General features: G+C 34.5%; 1 protein-coding gene across 6 annotated transcripts in view; it reads left to right on the plus strand.

Moving 5' to 3' along the window:
* LOC145694950 (uncharacterized) overlaps window positions 1-18,134 on the plus strand; it is a 210,265-nt gene extending 192,131 nt beyond the window's left edge. For 4 of the 6 annotated variants that reach the window (XM_081771747.1, XM_081771748.1, XM_081771749.1 and 1 more), the window contains 3 exons: window positions 2,450-2,617; window positions 9,522-9,667; window positions 12,997-18,134. In XM_081771747.1, coding sequence (XP_081627873.1) covers window positions 2,450-2,617; window positions 9,522-9,667; window positions 12,997-13,099 — 417 coding nt within the window. In that variant the 3' untranslated portion in view covers window positions 13,100-18,134. Of the gene's footprint in view, window positions 1-2,449; window positions 2,618-9,521; window positions 9,668-12,996 lie in introns of those variants that run through there. The other 2 variants (XM_081771751.1, XM_081771752.1) reach the window with 2 other exon arrangements.
* Window positions 18,135-19,389: the final 1,255 nt, after the last annotated feature.

Consider the following 19,389-nt stretch of genomic DNA (forward strand, 5'->3'; position numbering starts at 1 on the left):
TTTATTTATTTATTTTTTTTTAACTCCTCCCATCCCCTAAGTACTGCTGTCAAAGTGAATAGCTAAAAATACTGCCAAGCCAGAGCTGCATCTACGTCAGAAATTTGATGGAGATCGGGTGGGCAGTTCAAGAGAATCACAAACATAGTCACTTTCATTTTTATAATATAAATTACAGGATAATTAATAGTACAGTGTTATAAGTCACTTTAAACATTATATAAAGACAAGTTGCCTATAATTTAATAGATTTCTGTAATTGACTTCCTATGTATAAGTTACCATCACCAGTGAGCCAAATAGTGTTTGTTTTACCTTTTAGAAAAATGTGTTAAATGTCTTCTGGTCTTAATTCAAGACAACACGTAAAAATTATTAAATCGCCTTTACTTATTTGAATTACGTGAATTATCGTGTTTATATATAATTTTTCATGTATCGTAAATTTCTTTTAAAATTTCGAACTAATCTATCTTTAATAAGAAAATTCAATAGGGTTAAATGCAAGATTTACGATGAAAAGTAAAAGGTAAATATTAAAACAAAGAGGTTGATACTTAAGTATGAAGAAGTTGATATCGGTTTCCATCAAAAGAAAATGGAACAATCAGTTGTATATTTATCGTCACCAGATAAAATCACTTGTTTCGAAGATCATGAATGATGATTATGTAAATTTATTACAATATTTGTATAGTTCAATTTTTCTTTGTTTTCGGAAGCAAGGTAGTTCAGTTTTAGAAGACTTATTTCTAGTGCGATGGTTCCTTGAGTTACCTTCATTCTACCAGTTGTCCGTCTCCGTAAGCTTATATGACGTAACGTTTAATTTTTCTCGTTCCTTTATTTTGAACTAACACATAATTTGGATAAAGATTCAATAGATATCAAGCGGAATGATGTACTAAAGAAGTGTAATTTTGAACTATACAAGCTTTTTTGTTTCATTCTTAAAATAATATTTTATTATCTGGTATCGATGAACATCTCAATATCGGCGCTAGTTTCTTCTCATTAGTAACTTCTTAATCTTTTCAAAATTAATCAAGTTCTCATCAATAAAGAGACTTATCAGCTTTTATATAGACGAAATGCAAAGGACACGGTACACTGCAGAAATGTAAAAGTTGCACAACTGAGGCAGCAGGTAGGAACGTAGTCGTGTTGTGCAAAGTCTGTTGGTGTCGAAAGTAAATCGATTGTGGGGAGGGTCCATTGTAAAGTTTTACATGCGCACTTTAGTTGTTGAAGCGCAATTAAACAGAGCCATGAACACGAATTTGCTTTAGAACGCTCCGCAATGAATGTCAGTACGACGATTGAAGGGCGATCGCCTCAGGACTGTGCATCATCGGTGTTGCGTGGAATTAAAACATTGACGGCGTCGAAGGATCCAGTGGCAGCGTGCAATGGCAACACGGTGCTGTGTGTCCGAACCAACCATTCACCCTGCCATTCAAAGAAAAAGTTATTTCTCAAGATGATCCATAAAGCGAATGTTCATGCGTTGAAAGTCACCATGTCGTTAAACGGAATATCAACTCAGCGCTAAATTACCGGAGAACGGTGAAAGTTTGTAGTCTGCGTAGACGAGACGTGAACGTATCTGGCCGATTGTGAAAATTCTCGTGCAATCACGTTTAGAAGTCGAACGAGGCAGTTTCGTTTGTCAGTGCACCGAAAAACACCCACGTGGTTTCATGGCTGTAGTTGAATATTTTACAGGGAAAAATGAAGCTGTGTCCCGTTGCCAACCATGTGAAAATCAATATTGCATGTTATTAGGGGTATGTGTTTATGGATATTTATAACGAAAACCATACACTGTATAGAGTGGACACCAATCGGGAATTGTATCAGAACGAGACATCCGGTTACACTAAAATTTCTGCTGTTCCCTTTACTGACATCCCAGTGAAGAGTTTTAATGCTAGCCCAAGGAGCGTTAGACTTCTGACACATCGCCTTTCTTCTCGTAAGGTGCACGCAGTTTCCGAACTGTTAAAAGCATCCCAATAGGAAGGAGTAAAGTGCCGCTTGGACGCCTGAGAAGAAGTATTGTCCAGTTGAAAGAGCGCTGTTGGGCAATCGTCTATAGTGATGGTCGTTACATAGAACACAGCTGGTAGTGGAGGGAAAAACTGTCTTAACTGAATGAACACTTCGAAGTTGTTTATGTGAAAGAAGTGGTCTTAATTTCTTAATTTTCCTGATCCTTTTTTTTTTTTTTTTTAAACCTCTTGCATTTTCCCGAAGAATATTGCATCATCAAACGGAAGCTGGATGATGTTGATGATAATGACGATGGTAGTTGTTATTTTAAGAAACATACTAGTTTCAATTTACATCTAGTTATGTCTAGGATTGCGTGCCTTTATGTGTATTTTGATCTAAACTTTGTAGGTATTTGAATGAGAATTGTAGTGAAATAAACTGCATTTCTTTACAGAAGAACTTCATGACGGTGTCTGTGTGTGGTATGTTGCAAGAACAAGAAACGAGTTCTTCACCTCTCATCTCATTTATGAGAACTTTTGTGCTTGTTCGTAAAGGAAATAGCTATGCTATTGGTAATGATGTTCTTCATTTGACGTATCCAACAGAGGATCAAGTTGAGGTAAGATAGTATTATATTCACTAAGCTCACCGGATAAATTAGACATCTATTGTAAGATAGATAAAATTCACAACAAAGCAGTTTGTATTCAGAACATTGATCGACGAACAATAAGAATACTAATTTTCTTAGTGAGCTATTTTTATTTCAAAAAGTTTGATTAATATAAAATACTATGATTAGTGTCTGCTTCGAAGTTCGTAGATTTACAAGGAAAGGTGTATACAATGCATGTCTTGATCTGACAGGAATGATGTATACAATGCATGTCCTGATCTGACGAGGAATGTATACAATGCATGTCTTGATCTTCTGGATAAAATAAGTCATAGAAAAGCGATTTAAAAAAAAGTTACCGCGTCTAGCCTTACCAAAAGGTAAATCTGGAGAGTTTCTGATTTTATTAGGGAATCGATACTGGCTTATGACAGTAATGTGTAACACAATCGACTAATACTCATCGGCAGAATCACAGATGGGAATCACTGCCGTCAATCACGTATTATGAATTTAAGCACTTTGCAGTCAGCCAAGAATTGTTGCATGCAGATGTGGAGCAATGTATCTTTGCTAACAGATACTCACAAAACCTCAGTTGTAAACTGTACATGACCAGAAAGTGTTATGTTTTATCTGGTTAGATAATATTTTTTCTTTGCATGTGACTGATACCAGGCCATGCGTACATCAAGAGCGACAAGAAGCTATCAAATTATGAATTGTGCAATGTTATAAAGAATGGAAATGAGCACTTCGTCTAGTGATCTTTCTGTGATGCTAAGTTTTATTGCAATGACAGCACATTGGAAAGAGCAAAGATACATCGAGTTGCTTGACGGCCAGGAAGTGTCTGTACAGGATGATAATTTCCGCGTTCGCAGGGCTCCTTTCGGAGTGCATACCTAGTCAAACTGTTCTGGTTATTCAATTTTATGAAGGTGTAAAGCACTATTAAGTACATGTCAGACAGATATGTCTATACTTTTGTTCAGTGAGCTTCTGTTTAGTGTATTTTTTTCTTTTATTAATTTTAAAATAATTTTCTTAATTTCGTAATTTATGTGCAACAATTTGTATTTGTTTTTCCTATGAGTGTGGTTCTTATTTTTCGACTTCCGAGTTTTTTGAGTCTCACTCACTAAAATGGTTCTATATCATACCAAAGTAACGACATGAGAAAAATTAATTCATTTGATTAGCAACAAATGGTGTCCCAAGCGTCCTCAAGTTTTAAATGCATTTACAATGTATAATATGAAGCAAAGGTATCTTGTAAGCATGAAATGATTAAGAGATTGACACTATATATTGGACGGAGGTAGAACCGTATCTACAACGGTACACTACCATCGTGGCGGTCATCTTGAAGTCCGCCATCATGGACACTGGTTCAGTTTTTAATAGGAAAGTGGAATATAACATACAGTAGGGGTTACCACTTCATCACAAACACACATCTGACAATATTTCCATCATACCTCCAATCATTTAACAGTTATTACTTTTATAATATATATTTACTATCTTACAATTGTCTTTCCAAACTTGCGAGCTACAGTCAGCACCAAAAGTATCTTCCCGTCCTGACTCCTGTAACCCCATTAGATTGGATTGGTACTTGTACTGGTATCAGAAACAGATGTAATGCAATTTACACCTAACATTTTAACCAGGAGGCAACAGTTGTAATCCTGTAAAGCACTGAAACAGGCTTTTACTTTGTAGTTGATGCACGGGAAATGTCCCCAATTTAAGATCAATCTTTGTTGTTTGGAGCGTGTTGACTTATGAGTGGCATATAGCAATGACATTATAATTCGTTGTGTGTATAATGTATTACTTCACTACGCACCGCATTTGAGAAGAAAGTAAAAAGTACTGATCTTACATGAGTTAGAAAATGATTGAAATTAACTAAAAATATCAAATCTGGAACAGTTGAAGGAAATGAGTTTGTAAATCTTTTGTTTTCAATTATGGACCTACTTCTGTTCCGTGGAGAAGCGCATCTCCTACTCAAGGAAACTCTTCATTAGAGAGAGAGAGAGAGAGTTAGACTGTTATGGTCTTGTAATTTATAAGCTGTAAGATAAGCTTGCCAATGTGATGGTGCAGTTCCCGCAAGAAGGTAAAACTTTGCAATGGTGAATTCTAAATTCGAGAGAAATTTCCATTTTTAAAAAAAAATGTAATAACCTACATTTTGTAGTCCAAAGTGCAGTGAGAAAATATACTTGTCAGCTCAGGGGAGTAGCGAATTCAGACTTCAGCAGAGACAGAAAACATTACTGTGCATAGGGTGGAAATAATTGAAGTAATGCCAGTGAAAAGGTTAAAAAAGTATAATAAAAATAATTTTATATTGGATTAAATTAACAAAATAATTAGTTCTTTACTATATATAATTGAAGGCTCATATTTTCATATAGAAAGGCGTTTGCACATATCATTTCCAAACTTTGATTTCTCAGCTATAGTATGTGATAAGCAATTCGTTTCAGTCTCTCTTTCGAACTATGTTCAGTGTTGGTTGGTTGATTTGGAGTTTTATGTCCCTTTCAACACCGAGGCTATATTAGACATAAATCTGCAGCTTCACGTTGGACCCGAACCATATGAGCTTCCATCGTAGGGTCGAACTAAGGTCTCCCGCGCCGAAGACACGTACGCTAACCGTATAACCACGAGGGAATTCAGTGTTCAATCTTGGGTTTTGCATAATCTGAAAACAGTAGCCCCTCCGAAAGTGTACGTATTTTAAAGTTGTAGGTGCCAGTGAGCATAATAACAAAGTAAGATTTGAGAAAAGTGAACCCACACAATAATAAAAGTTCAAGATAAATTCAAGGAACTTCAAATGTAGTTTAGCTATCTATAAATAATTTTAGTAAAATTATTCATACAATAGAGGCTATCTAAAAGCATTATCATCAAGTGCTGCAAGTAATGCAGTGTTCCCAAGTCGGTATTCACTTTTTATTTTCAAATGCCACTATGTCATGTTATTATGTATATAATAGGGCTGCAAAATGATGAACAAAAACATATGCCTAATACGTAATGGTGTAGCAATCTTTGGGTTATTTGATGAGATTTATTGCCACAGTTCTGAAGTATAGGTTGCAAATATGGTTTCCGACGAAAGGAGTTCCAAAAAGTGTTATACTAGCCTCAAGTACAAATATATATATAATACTCGTACTAACTCAACGGTGTTGTCCAGAATATAACATTATTTGTCAATGATTTAGTGAAGAGTATTCCGAATATAATAGTTTTCAAACTAATACAACACATTTCTCATGTTAAAATATTTCAAGGAAAGAAATCATTCAATATTACAGTGAATTAAACAAAATAATTACCAAAGAATCAGACCAGGAAAAGAGTGATAAAAAAAATCATTCAAATGGAAATCATTAAAATGAACTGCTTTATCAGTTCACATCGTGGTTTGCTGACTAGCGTGCCGAATTCGCACATGGCAGATCAGGATCTGAATTTTGCGAATATCAACTTTTTTTTATTTACTTATGTATGCTTTGGCCATTCGGAAACGATATTGGAGAATAGTAGAAAACTTAATAAGTATGCGAGGTGTTATCAAATGCTGACATTAAGTAATGTCAAAATAATGGATTTACTACCGTGTTACATAAGTAACGTTTCTGCTTGACACACATTGCTGCAGCCTAGGGTACGTATTAGATATATTGACAGTTTTCGATTCAGGTATATCTGTAGAAGACTTTCCTAACTCCAAGTACAAAAATATCTAGGGTGACAAAACAGCCTTTTTAGTTAGTTTGTAAAGAATTCCGATCGTGGATCAAGGTTGGAGCAACGTCTCTCTTCAAATTACTCTCACAGTTTGCAACATTTCTACATGCTATATTCTTGCTCACCGTTATCTACTTAAACTTCTTTTGTATCTGAAGCAGACACTCCCAAAATCTTGCTCGTCCGTTAAGATTATCTGAACGAATTTGCTCAGGCAACGTGTCGAAAGTTGGCCTGAGTAAAGCAAGTTCATGAGGTCAGTATTTTTGCTTCGATACTTATGACACCGTATCAAATAGTTTGAGTAGGGCGGACTACTTAAAACAGGTAAAAACCAGTTAATTCGGTCTGGACGGATAACACAAAGTGAAATAGTTACAATAAGCGCATGGAACAAGCAGCCAAATGCAAGTAACCTATCCCAAGTTTGTTCAACTTTTCTTGGAAGATTTTTTTTTTTAAAGGCGCTAATACAAGGTAACAAAAAAAAGTTCTTGCCGATTTTGACGTCCCATTAATCATACGCTCACAGAGAGGAAAAGAAATGACACACGTGCCTGCCAAGCGATCGGAAGTTAGTCTGACCATCAACTTTCAGTAATACAGGCACGTTGCGCACACACAGCAGTCATAACTCTGCAGTGTCGAAGAGAAATAAAGATATCAAAGTAGTTTGTTTACGTGTGTGTGTTGTATGACTTTTAAGTGAGCCTGTCACCTGCCGCATCAAGTCGCCACATAAACAAAGCATTTGGGACCGAATGCACCGCCAGGCATTGATTCCGGAAATTTCGTTCAGGGGATGTGAGCCTTTCGGATACACCTCTCAGTGAACAACCACATGTGTTGGATGACGAGGTCCTGAAAGCAGCCATCGATGAAGACAGTGGTCTAACGTATGGTCAACTTATAGAAAGGTTCCATGTTTCCGCTGAAACAGTCAAACTGCACCTGTATGGGATGGCAAAGTCATATAAGTTAAGCAAGTGGGCTCCCATAAATTGTCGGCAGCCAACAAGGAACAACGAGTGACAGCCTGTTTATCCTTGCTCACTCGAGACCTGAACACACCTATCTTTGACCGCTTGCTCACTGCTGATGAAAAGTGGGTCTTCTATGACACTCCTAAGAGTACCAGACAGTGGTTGTCGCCACGTGACTCTGTTCCTCACACTTCAAGACTACCTCTGCACCCAAGAAAGGTTATGCTCTCTGTGGGTGGAATTGTCGGCAAGTGATGCATTACACGCTTCTTCCACCTCGTCAGATCATCACTGCTGACTTCTGTTCAGCAGTTGTAAAGAGTGCATTGTGCAGTGTGGCAGAAGGAGCCGGTACTGGCGAATCGCAAGGATGTGCCAGACCTGTACGACAATGCCAAGTCACATGTGGCAAAGAGGACCCAGAAGGCCCTTCAGCAATTTGGCTTGAACACACTGTGCCACACATTGTATTCACCGAATCTTGTCTACCACTATTCAGTAATGTTATGAGTGCTCCGAGCAATGCTTTATGTCTCTTGATTTTTCTGTCCTTTGGTGGCGAACTTGCGAATTACTATGTCAACCGGTTAATGGCGAGTCCGTCTGCACCTTTGTTGAAACTACCAAATTTTGAAGAAATTACTATTAAATAATTACATGAAATAAATAACGAACATAATTGCATCAAGATATACAATTATATTATTTAATTTTGTAAATTCCTGGAGTTGTCATCCTTCAAGATGCTAGATTTGGAAATAATTCTCCTCTCAGGCAGCGGAGTGTCTGCTAATCTCCTCCAGACATACCCCAATCGCAGCCTTTCGGTCTATAAGAGAACTCTTTTAAACACATCAAAAAGTGTGCTGGAAAAGAAATATCGATAGGGCATCGCGTGGAAAATATTCGTTAGTGATTATCGGGATTTCCACGAACATTTTTATAGTATTATTAATTACTAATTGTATATCCCATTCATATGTTAACTCTGACAAAAGAAGCTAACAGTTTTTTGTTAGATTCGCTTACTAAGGACACGTTCAAGGAACTCTCATTCCCTCAATGTGTGAAAATCCTGGTCAGAAGAAAATTTTCGCATTTACTATACTGGAAAAAGTTGACATGTTGGTATATATATTCTTCAACAATAGAGTAGGTTTCAAGGCAACAGTTGTCTCTAGTCAGTGATCCTAACTATACCACTATACCTTCTCTTCCCTAATCTTTTGAGGTTTGATTTCTATTTAGGTTAGCAACAGTGTCAGTTTCTAATATTACTGACCTCTGGTCTCTTTACTGCTGCACTCCGGGAACTGGAAACCAAGTAACGTCGCGAAAATTGAAATTTCACAGAGAAACAGATTTTTTTTCACGTATTTAATTAAGATAGATTATAGTATGATTAACTTTCTTGAATATAAAAGACGCTATCAATGTGGTTATAAAGAAATTATCCTAATAAAATGTAAAATTTTCATATTTTTGCCATCAAATTAGATTATTTATAATATAGATAAAAACTAATGTTTACATTTTGGTAGGCAAACTACATTAGTGGAACTTGCCTCTTACAATTCTTAGAAGTACTTTTTTTCTAATTTATCCACTTCCTTCAACAAAGCTTGAGAAAATACTTAGATCACCGTGCTATCCGCGAACCACCAAATAGCTTAATTGTCTATAAGATTCTAGCTTGCCCTCAATCCTTATTAAGCACATATTTAAGCACTTTCCCTAAGCCAATAACTCATTTTAAATACATATGGCAATAATTCAAATTTTTATATATCATACTTGTTCATGGAGCAGCATCACACAGGTATATTGGTTTCATTCTGGAACCTAAACTATTTCCTTTCTTTCTTTCTTTCTTTGTATTTTTATTTCCTCCAGAAAGTAATAAATACAAAACTGCCCTGTAGGTTTATTTTCAATTTTGAGACTTCTCTTTCCTTGTGACAAATTCATGATGTAATTGCTTTATACTTTTATACTGACAATTTACCATGTTATATACGTAAGCGGATAAATTATACCTAATTTTAAAGTAGTTGTTCAACTAGTCTTTCAATCATTGTGAATTTTATTGGAGAACATTATTTATTCCAGTAAATTTGATCAATTGCATTTTATTTTTGCAGAATTCGTTTCAGACAGCAGAAACAGAATCAGAAAGTTTCAGCATATCCAGTGTCATTCCTGAGGATGCGTTATATGATTTTACCAAGTATGTAATGGTTGAAACATTAGCTCAGTTGTCCAACTTAAAGACACCATGGGTTCTGAAGTAAGTTTTATGCTTTAATTGTCCAATTGAAAAGTGAAACTAGATTTTATGCTTTAATTTTCCATTTGATAATTTAGTCTTTTTCTTTTCTTTTCTTTAATGAAGCCTGTTTCTAAAGTTCTTGTCCGTTTCTTGTAAAATTCTAACATCATTGATATACCATGTGGAGATACTTTTAAATGTTTAAATAAATCTGAGATTGGGCATCTTAATACTCTTTTTGCTTTATCGTAAAGCTATCGTGGCAAGTAATACTTATAACAATTCCTTGCAGCTGGATAGGAAAATAAAACACATAACTGGCTTGCCCGTTCAGTGTGCGTTAAGGAAAGCTGAAGATCATACAAAATGACTACAGTACATTAGTCTTATGACTAGCAAAGTCAGTGAGGTCACGACGCTCAGAAATTAGCAAAATGATAGACAATGATGATTTTATCATAACAATTCTTTTAGTATTATCAATGTATGAATTACTATAGCAGCATCGCTGCTTGGTAATGAATCAATGAAATAAAGCTTCCTATATTTAAAAAAAAAAAAATATGTAAAAATGAATTACAAACCAGTGATATATTTGAAGTCAGTTCTTGTTCGATAGAATGTGCATAGGTATTATTAACAGAAATGAAATGAAATGAAATCTTTAAGTTTGACGTCCCACGATTATGCCGGCTATTCTAAAGGAGACGGTGATGATGACAAAGAAATGAAATGGTGAAATGAATAAAGTGGGAGGAAACGGGAGAACCTCGGGGAAACCCATGCTCACGGTGTTTGTCCACCATAAAACTCATTTGGCGCGAGTTGGGATCGAACCAAGGATCCCATCCAACAGAGATGAGCGCTCTACCACGGTGCCACCACGGCCCCTACTAGCAAAAATGTTTCGACAAGATTAAAAAACATTTAAGAAATATTCAAAGTAAGCACCTGATTCCCGATTAACATGAACATACAAAAGAATTTTCAGTGGTACATTAGTGATGTTAAAATTTGACAGAAAGGGAAGAACGGATAGCCATTTAGCGACTAACGAAATAAATATGATTTATTAGGACGAAAAACCTAATTTGAATCTCGATGTTCGACAACTGCATAAGAGGAATTAAAAATAATTATTCAGAACAGTAAGTATATACAAATGGTAGAAAGATAAATTATTTTTATTCTTTTATAAGCTGTTACAATTTTGACTTTATTAAAGATTTAGAATTGAATAAGTAAAATACAGTAATTTATAATAGATGTATTAGCAGTCTTTATCAAAATATCTGATAAAAAAGAACTAAAGGAACTAAAAGATTTTAAATGAACATGAAATGAATAGAATGAAAATTAATATTCAAACAAACTTACCTCATACACTTTTTTAAAATATATAACACTAAATCATCTAAAACATTACAGAGATCCTTTTCAAAGAATAAGGGTAAAATAAATACAGAGGTGAGAAACAATCATATAGAAAAATAATCTTAATGGGAGCATATTTGCAAGATGAAATTAACCCGAAGAATGCGCTGATACCAAATGATCTGTGGAACAATTCTATTACGCCTACTTTCGTCACACTATAGTGTTCCAAGCTCGTTTTATTTACAGAAGTGTTGAGAGCGAAATTAGATGACTACACACTCAACCGAATGTAGATAGTACATCTGATCTTCAACAACTACGTATAGACTTTACTGACCTGGAAAATTAGAAAAATCTGTTATTAGAGAAGTATCTGTTTTAATTTATGATTATATATCTACAGTTCTGACAAGCTGTTGTTTTAGTGTGTACAGGATTCTATATACTTACTTTCTTCTCTTACACACATTTTACATGTCCATACACACAAGTAATTAAGTAATTGAGTTCTGGTTTTGACGAGTATAATGTTTTATCCGATGTGCAGGTGTCTTTGTGATAGTATCAGCTATGAAAACAAATTTTATCGTTCAGTGATATCAGGAAAATAGTCTGACATACCTATACAATATATTGTGCTTGTAACGTAAGTAGATAGCAGTCTAAAAATTATGAGTAGAATGTAGGACTACTTTAATTAAGTACAATGGCCATAGTGTACTCACTTTCACTTTTAAGAGGTCACCGGTTTGATCTACCGGTTAGGAGTCCAATACTTTTTTGGTGTATTGCAGGCACGTAGCCAAGGAGGGGGGGGAGTCTGGACCCCCCTTCGAAACCAGAAAGGAGAAAAGTTAAGAAGAATGAAACAAAAAGAAACGAGAAAAAGAAAACTGAGCGTTAAAAATAAAAAGTTACAGCAAGCTTTTGGTTACTCTTTCTTTTGAGAAGATTTGCATTACTTGCAATACATGGTGGCGAATGAGCAGGATATCCTGGAAAAGTCAGGGAATTAGAAATTTCTAGAAAAGTTACCAAATTCTCAGAATTTCTGCTACTGGTCAGGGAAATTTCAAGCTTTCGAAAGCATAGTGCCGTTCTGTAACAGTGTGGAAAAATAATTTTTCGTCATCGCTTCTCTCCAGTATCAAACATATTATTTCAGAACCAGTTTTCTACTGCTCCTTATAACCTGCCATTTGGAACAGACAGTAGTTGACGGAATAATGAAAACAAACAAGTTATGTAGAAAGAAAGTTCTGTGAACATTTGATTCAACAGAGAAAGGAACGCAGATATTGTAAAATATTTTATAAGATATTATTCGATATGTACTTTTTATAATAGTTCAGGTCATAATTAAAGGAAAATTGTTTATTTGAATGAACAGAGGAAGGAACGTAGATATTATAAAATCTTTTTCAATACTTATTTTTATTTTTCTACTCGAGATTTCTTCATAGTTTATTATTAAAATAATTACTAATATATCTTCATTTTATTGTCCTAACAAACCAATATAATTATGTTGCCAGTAACATAGTTTAGTTTGATCGAGCTCCTGGTGTGATAACCACAGTATTTCATGTCACCCATCCCCCTTCCATTACGAAATCCTGGCTAAACGAACCAACATATGTTGCCAGTAAAATAGTTTAGAATGATCGAGCCCCTGGTGTGATGACCACAGTATTTAATGTCACGGACCCCCCGCCCCCTTTACAAAATCCTAGCTACGGTCCTGTATATTGTATGTGTGATATTAAGCAGCCCCTGTTAGAAAGTTGACACAATCGTATTTTTCTTTCGATAAGTATCAGACAATCTCATATTGATATTAAATGTTAAATAGTTTAATGAAAATCAAATGTGTATTGTGTGATGTAATGTTTTATATACATGTAATGTTGTATATGGTCAGTTATTGTTCTGTGTACTGTATAATACGTATATATACACTTTTCTTCTAGGTGTTTGGAAGATAGTCAGTGGAATTTACCAAAGGCGTTGGAAGTTTTCAAAAAACTCAATGATCGAAAAGAGATTCCAAAAGTAGCATTTTCGTTTCGGTGATTCATTCAAGATAGAAGTAATTATTGGTGTGCAATACAGAATTGTTTTATGAATAGTTTAAATAGTATTGTTCAACATATACAAAAGAAAATGTTACACACACAGAGTTTTATATATATATATATATATATAGTTCAAATCAGGGAATTCCGAAGTGGGAATAGAAAATCAATTTATTCAGTAATATCAGGAGATAGTTAAAGATACTTACAACACACACACACACACACACACAAAAAAAAAAAAATTGAGCTTTTTTCGTAACCATTTTATCAAATAGAGAAGGAAAGAAGTAGAAGAATTTTTTTAAAAAAAAAGGAGAAAAAATCTGAGAACCATGCATTTGGCACCACATTCCATGATCCTACAATCAATATGGCGCCTACTTGTGCGTATTTGAGCTGTGTGTCAATCCTTTAATTTTTTTCTTTCTACTTATTCTCCCTTCTTGGTGAAGCGTTTGGTAGTGTGCTTTTTGGTGTTGTTAGTCTTGCTCTTTCTATTTTGTTATTCATTTCATATATGCGTATAAGATACCTGCGGTTGTACAGTGTGATGTCAAAACCAGTTGTTATTATTATTATTTCACTTTATTTTATTTTTATTATTACTTAGTACTTTCTCTTTTTAGATATATTTATTCGTGTATATTCCGTATCTTTATTATTTAGCTGCTTTAACCTTCGTTGCTACTTACCCATTTCAACATTTCCCCCATTTTTTCTCATTAATTTTGCAGGCTATACTTTCAGTCTCTCTCAATTTTTCTTCTCCTTACGCACTACTCAGACCTTAACCTAGCCACGCTGTTTCATCATGGCTTCGAATAGTATTTCAAACATAAAGATTGGTAATTTTTGCAGGACATTTTTTTTTTCTTTACTTTCTTTTGTCTTCTGGCTTGGATGTTCTAAAGACGAAACGATTTCCTTGATGGATTAAACATGTATATTTAATCTTTCCGGAGTGTTTTTGTTTTTCGCAATTCGTTTTATGTTTTATCTCTGCCGGCGTTCCTTTGTTCTTCATTTACCCGAAGACTAAATTGCCAAAGAAAAAGCATTCAAGATTCACCAGGAATCCGTAAAATCCATCAAGATCTTAAAATTCTATATTCCATATTCCTCATTTGATTTTGAAGGGGGAGAGTGGTTCAGTAGTAGAGCTTTCACTTTTAATGCGAGGAGTTCCTGGTTTGATTTCAGGCCATGTGCGTGGATAACCATATTCGTGAGTTTAGTCGAGAGTCTCCTACTTCCTCTCACATTCTCATTCGACCAATTCTTTCACGATCACCATTCACTTTCAATAATCATCCGTCTCAAGACTAAAGGCCATAATTATGAGACATTACATTAAAGATTTCATTTCCTTTCCTTTCATTTTCATTCCATTCTAGTTATTTCTTTATCAAAGATGTGAAGTTTAGGTTAAAACACTGGTTTATAAAGGGAAGGCAATAAATATAGAAGTAGGTATGTATACTTGACAATATAACTATTAATTCAACATCGCTAAATCGTTAATTGAATGAGATAAACTTTTTGTTTTTTTACTTAATGACAAAATGAAGGCATATTAAATAATTGAAGAGAGCCACCCTGAAGTATTCTTAACTGAAGGAAAATGGCACACAGTTTCTACAGTCGGCTGCCGTTATCCTTAAGGTTTCTTATTTATTGCCTTTTCTTAACCTAAATTTCGTATCGTTGATCACATATCTAGAAATTCGGATGACTAAAAATTTAACGAAAGATTTGGTAAACTTGTACGATCATCTGTATTCAGTAGTGGGGCGCTCATTTCTGGTGCGTGGGATCCCAGGTTCGATTCCCGGCCAGGTAAGTTTGTGGTGGATAACATCGTGTCTGTAGGTTTTCTATTGGTACTCCCGTTTCCCATTCCATTAATTCTTCCATCATTTGCCATAGTATCCTACCCCTTAGCCTAACGGGTATAATCGCGGGGCGTTCAACAAAAGATTTCTTTTTTACAATCATCTACATAAAATAGCATGTTTCATGTAACACTTTATTCATGTAACTAAGCATTATTTTGTCGCAGACTATAGATCTACGGTGCAACACGAGGTTAACATACTGTAAAAGTAGTTGTAATATGGTAGATATATAAAGATGTAGCTGTGTCATTATGTATATATTCGTTAATGTTCCTCTATGTGATCTCTATGAATATATTTTACTTCCTTGTTAAAAATATTTGTATTAGTCATGTAATTGAAGCCTTTAGTCCTTTCTAGATTTAAGTAGCATTAATGTCATACAGTCTTCTAACATTAGGACCAATTGCAATGACAACCTTATATTTTTACTCTTTAAGATAAGAAAGTATTTTTTTAAATATTATATATATATATATATATATATATATATTTAAAAAAAAATGTTTTGTTACTCTTACACATGGAAATGATATAGAATATGTCTATTGAAAGTTCAAAATAACTGAACATATAGAATTAATTCTGATTTCATTTTTTCGTTGAATTTTATTTATTGTCGTAGACATTTATCATACTTCATTAAAGAAAAGACCAAATAGAACCATACTAATTGGGTGGTCCCATGTCAAAACAGACTAACTACATTTGTAATGAAATTGAGATCAAGTGACATTTTGTGAACTGAGAGTTTTATCATGCCAGAATGAACGGAGTTTGTAATTCTTTAGTTTGCCAGGGGATGGGGTAAGTCATGGTGAGTGGATTCTGTGGCGAGTGATGAGCTTTTCAGTTCTCAACACAAATGTCACACTATTTCAATTTCATCAAAAATGTAGTTAGTCCATTTTGGCTTGGGACCACCTAATTACTGTATTGAGATACGTAAGGACACAATTTCGTTATTGCTCTGATATAGAAAAAGTGTAAGTCAAAATCATACCATAAAAGTAATACAACAAAAGCTATAGACGATCTCATGCGTATGGGGTTACGGTGGTTCAGTAGTAGAGCACTTACCTCTGGTGCGTTGGGTCCTTGGTTCGATTCCCGGTCAAGAAAGTTTGTAGTGAACAACATCGTGCCGGTGGGTTTTCTCGGGGTACTCCCGTTTCCTCATGAGTTGTTCATGTTAATTTTGGATGTGTTTTCTTTATCTAATCATCGGTGTGAAATATCTTTTGACCTAACCTCCTCTAAATGATCCAGAAGAGTAGCTTGATGGTAGTTCTAAAGCTGAGATGTGACGGAAGGAAAGAATCTTTGTAAAACGGTTTTCTGCGTTTATGTGCTCTGTGCGCTCTGTCACAAAATTTTAAATAGCATTTAGGAATCGACGGTACTTCAGTAAAAGTAGATGAAGTAAGAGGCCACTTATCTGCGTATACCTAAATACTACAAAACTCCATACATATATTTTCACTGGTTTACGCTTTGTACGCGATTGTATTAAGTACCGCCTATGTTATATCTAAAGTATACGCCACCAGAATGTTCATGAGCGAGCAAGCTTCTATGAGTAACTGCACTGGCAAACCGATAGACCAGTTCTTAAGTAAACAACCTAATGCTAATGATTCGATTTTTGGATTATTTTTTTTTAACTCCATGTCTGGTACTTCGAGTATACTGGACTGCTTCACCAAGAATTATGAACAATAGCAGTTGGTTCGTACTGGAAGTGTAAGGTAAATTATCAGTAAAATAGTGGGGGTGAAATACATAGGAGTATCCCACAAGTAGTAAAACAAGAACTCCTAAAAGTCAATTTCAGTTAATTATTCTTGGAATTATTTTTTTCTCAGAACAAAACAATATTAGATGTTTAATTACCCCAAAAACGTTGACTAGAAAACGTTTTACCGGTAGTAATATTAAACTTACCGTGCAAGCGAATACGATAAGTTTAAAGGATAAAAGAAACCTTAAAATCTGATCTGGAACTAAGCATTTCCCAATTACATTTTCCAAGTATCGAAATCTAGGTATAAATCAAAATTTGTGGCGCGGTGAGGAGTAGCCTTTTTGCTTTTTTTCATTGACTATAATCACCGCTCGCAATATTATGTTATGATATTATGATAACCAAAATTAACTATTGCCAGTTTGGCTGTCATTAACTAAGTAAATGAAAACACAAGAACTTCGATGTGGATTAACTGTGTGATTTTTCATCGTTATTGATGTTTACTTACTAATAAATTTCAGCCATAACCGAATAAGATCATTAAATGTAAAGCAAGAACCTAAAAAGCCAAAATTTGATCAAAGCAAAGCCTTATTAATCAGATAATGTCTGATGAAGGCAGTAATATCTTACTGAAACAAAAACTAATTAATTTTGCTTAGGTCAGATTTTGTTTTAAGTTATCTATAGTTCCAGAGCTAGAATGAGTAGTATTCAAACTTAAAATGAACTTCCTGAGGTTTAGTGATTAGTGTGATCGGCTTTAGGATGAAAGTCACAGATCTGATACTCTGTGAGAATACATATGGTTTGGATTCCACATCAAACCGTAGGTCCATGTCTGGTGTAGTCTCGGTGATGACACTTGTTAAAGCATAAACATCTAATAGCTGCAAGAATGAGAAATAGTGAACACAATTCCTAAAGAAGTCAGCTAAGATCTGGATATTACAGGTACTACACCATCATTTTCCTTGTAAAATTGAGCTAGGACCTTAAAAAATATAAATCAGAATGATTGACCTCGGGACTCGAACGCACTACTTTCCACCTACGATACCAAACTAAGCATTGTATCTAATCCGTTTTTGTTTTCAAATAGTTTAGAAGTATGACTTTTCTACTTTATGTTCTATTATGTGGGTTATTTTAACTTCGCTTCTTCTTACTGCAGTAGTAGTAATAGTACGACGAGAAGAAGAATATGTATAATTTTCTAAAGTTCGCATTACTTTGTAATGTTATTGTGGTACAAATGTGCCTGGTGTATAACAATTACACTGAACATGAGGGAAAATAAATATATGTAAAAATGAATGTATATATGTATGTAACAATTTGAAATGTTCAAATAAACATGTCCTTTTATTACAAATGTCTAAAACTTATATACCATTGATTATTTTCGTAAAATAACATATCCTTATTTAATGGCATTTTCCGTTTCCAAATATCATAATGTGTTTTCAAGTAAGAATATGTAAATATTATATAATATTTAATAAGCAAATATAATTGTAAACTTTAATATTGCAGAAGTAGAAGGATTATTATTGTAAATACAGCTTTTTATATTGTGCATTTTTAAGCTCATATTATTATTCGTTACTTAGATATTCGTCATTATTTGGAGTATTTTTATTTCGATATATTGATAACTCGATCAAACTATCTTAAATTTGTTCTACAACTCACGCATCAATTGCTCGTTGCATATTAGATAGCTAATAGCAGAATTTGATAAATTTTGATGGACCGTGGTTTAGAGTGATTTTTGACTGCTTCAGATGTAACTCCCAACTACTTTAATTCTGTTGTTCATATGTTAAAGCTCGCATCATCATAATTTCGAACGCTGAACAACGAAAAACGTCTAGAAATAATTCAAACTTTAAAATGTCTTTTTAAATTTATAATACAGTATAAAGCCGTAGATACGCGACGCGATCCAAGCCACTGGGTATCTCACGAACTTAATTATCCTTTAAACGTCTGCCGCATCACAAAAGGAGCTTACATCGAACATCAGTGAATGTTTGTAATTGTGAATTCTGAAAGAAAAAGGTAAACACTGAGGGAGAATTTATCTTTCATATTATCGGTATTTCCACAAAAAATCCATTACAGCAGTCAGAAATAACCTCTCCTTCTGTACCATTCATTTTGAATTGCACTGTGTAATTATGTAAAATAATAGAAAAAGGATAAAATAATAATAATAATAATAAACAGTTGAAAAAATGTAAATTAATAAAAGCGAATTTTGAAGTAATTATGTGGCGAAGTGGGATGTTACAGATGGTTAATAACCTAGGGTCCAATTCATTGTATACATACTGGTCTAGCAGGCGTGAGCTAAGTAACATTAGAGTAATACTGGGACTTCTTTGCGTGTTTCTAGTGTTAATGCACTGTTATTTGTGAAAATTGCAAGACAAAGGAAATACGTCCAAACTCAGGATTTGTACAGAATTAGTATCACAAGAAAGCGATTTACTCAACGCTCAGTGGTGTGTGAATAAACGAACGGCAAATGTAATATCCTTTTACGTTAATCCAAATTTCGCAATATGAGCCAACAGATGACTGCATTCGAACCAAGTCACATGGTCGGCCTACACGAAGACAGCTTCTCTTACCTCG

Source organism: Thermobia domestica, chromosome 9 (genome assembly GCF_964235325.1).
Source record: "Thermobia domestica chromosome 9, izTheDome1.hap1.1, whole genome shotgun sequence".
Classification (NCBI taxonomy): Eukaryota; Metazoa; Arthropoda; class Insecta; order Zygentoma; family Lepismatidae; genus Thermobia; species Thermobia domestica.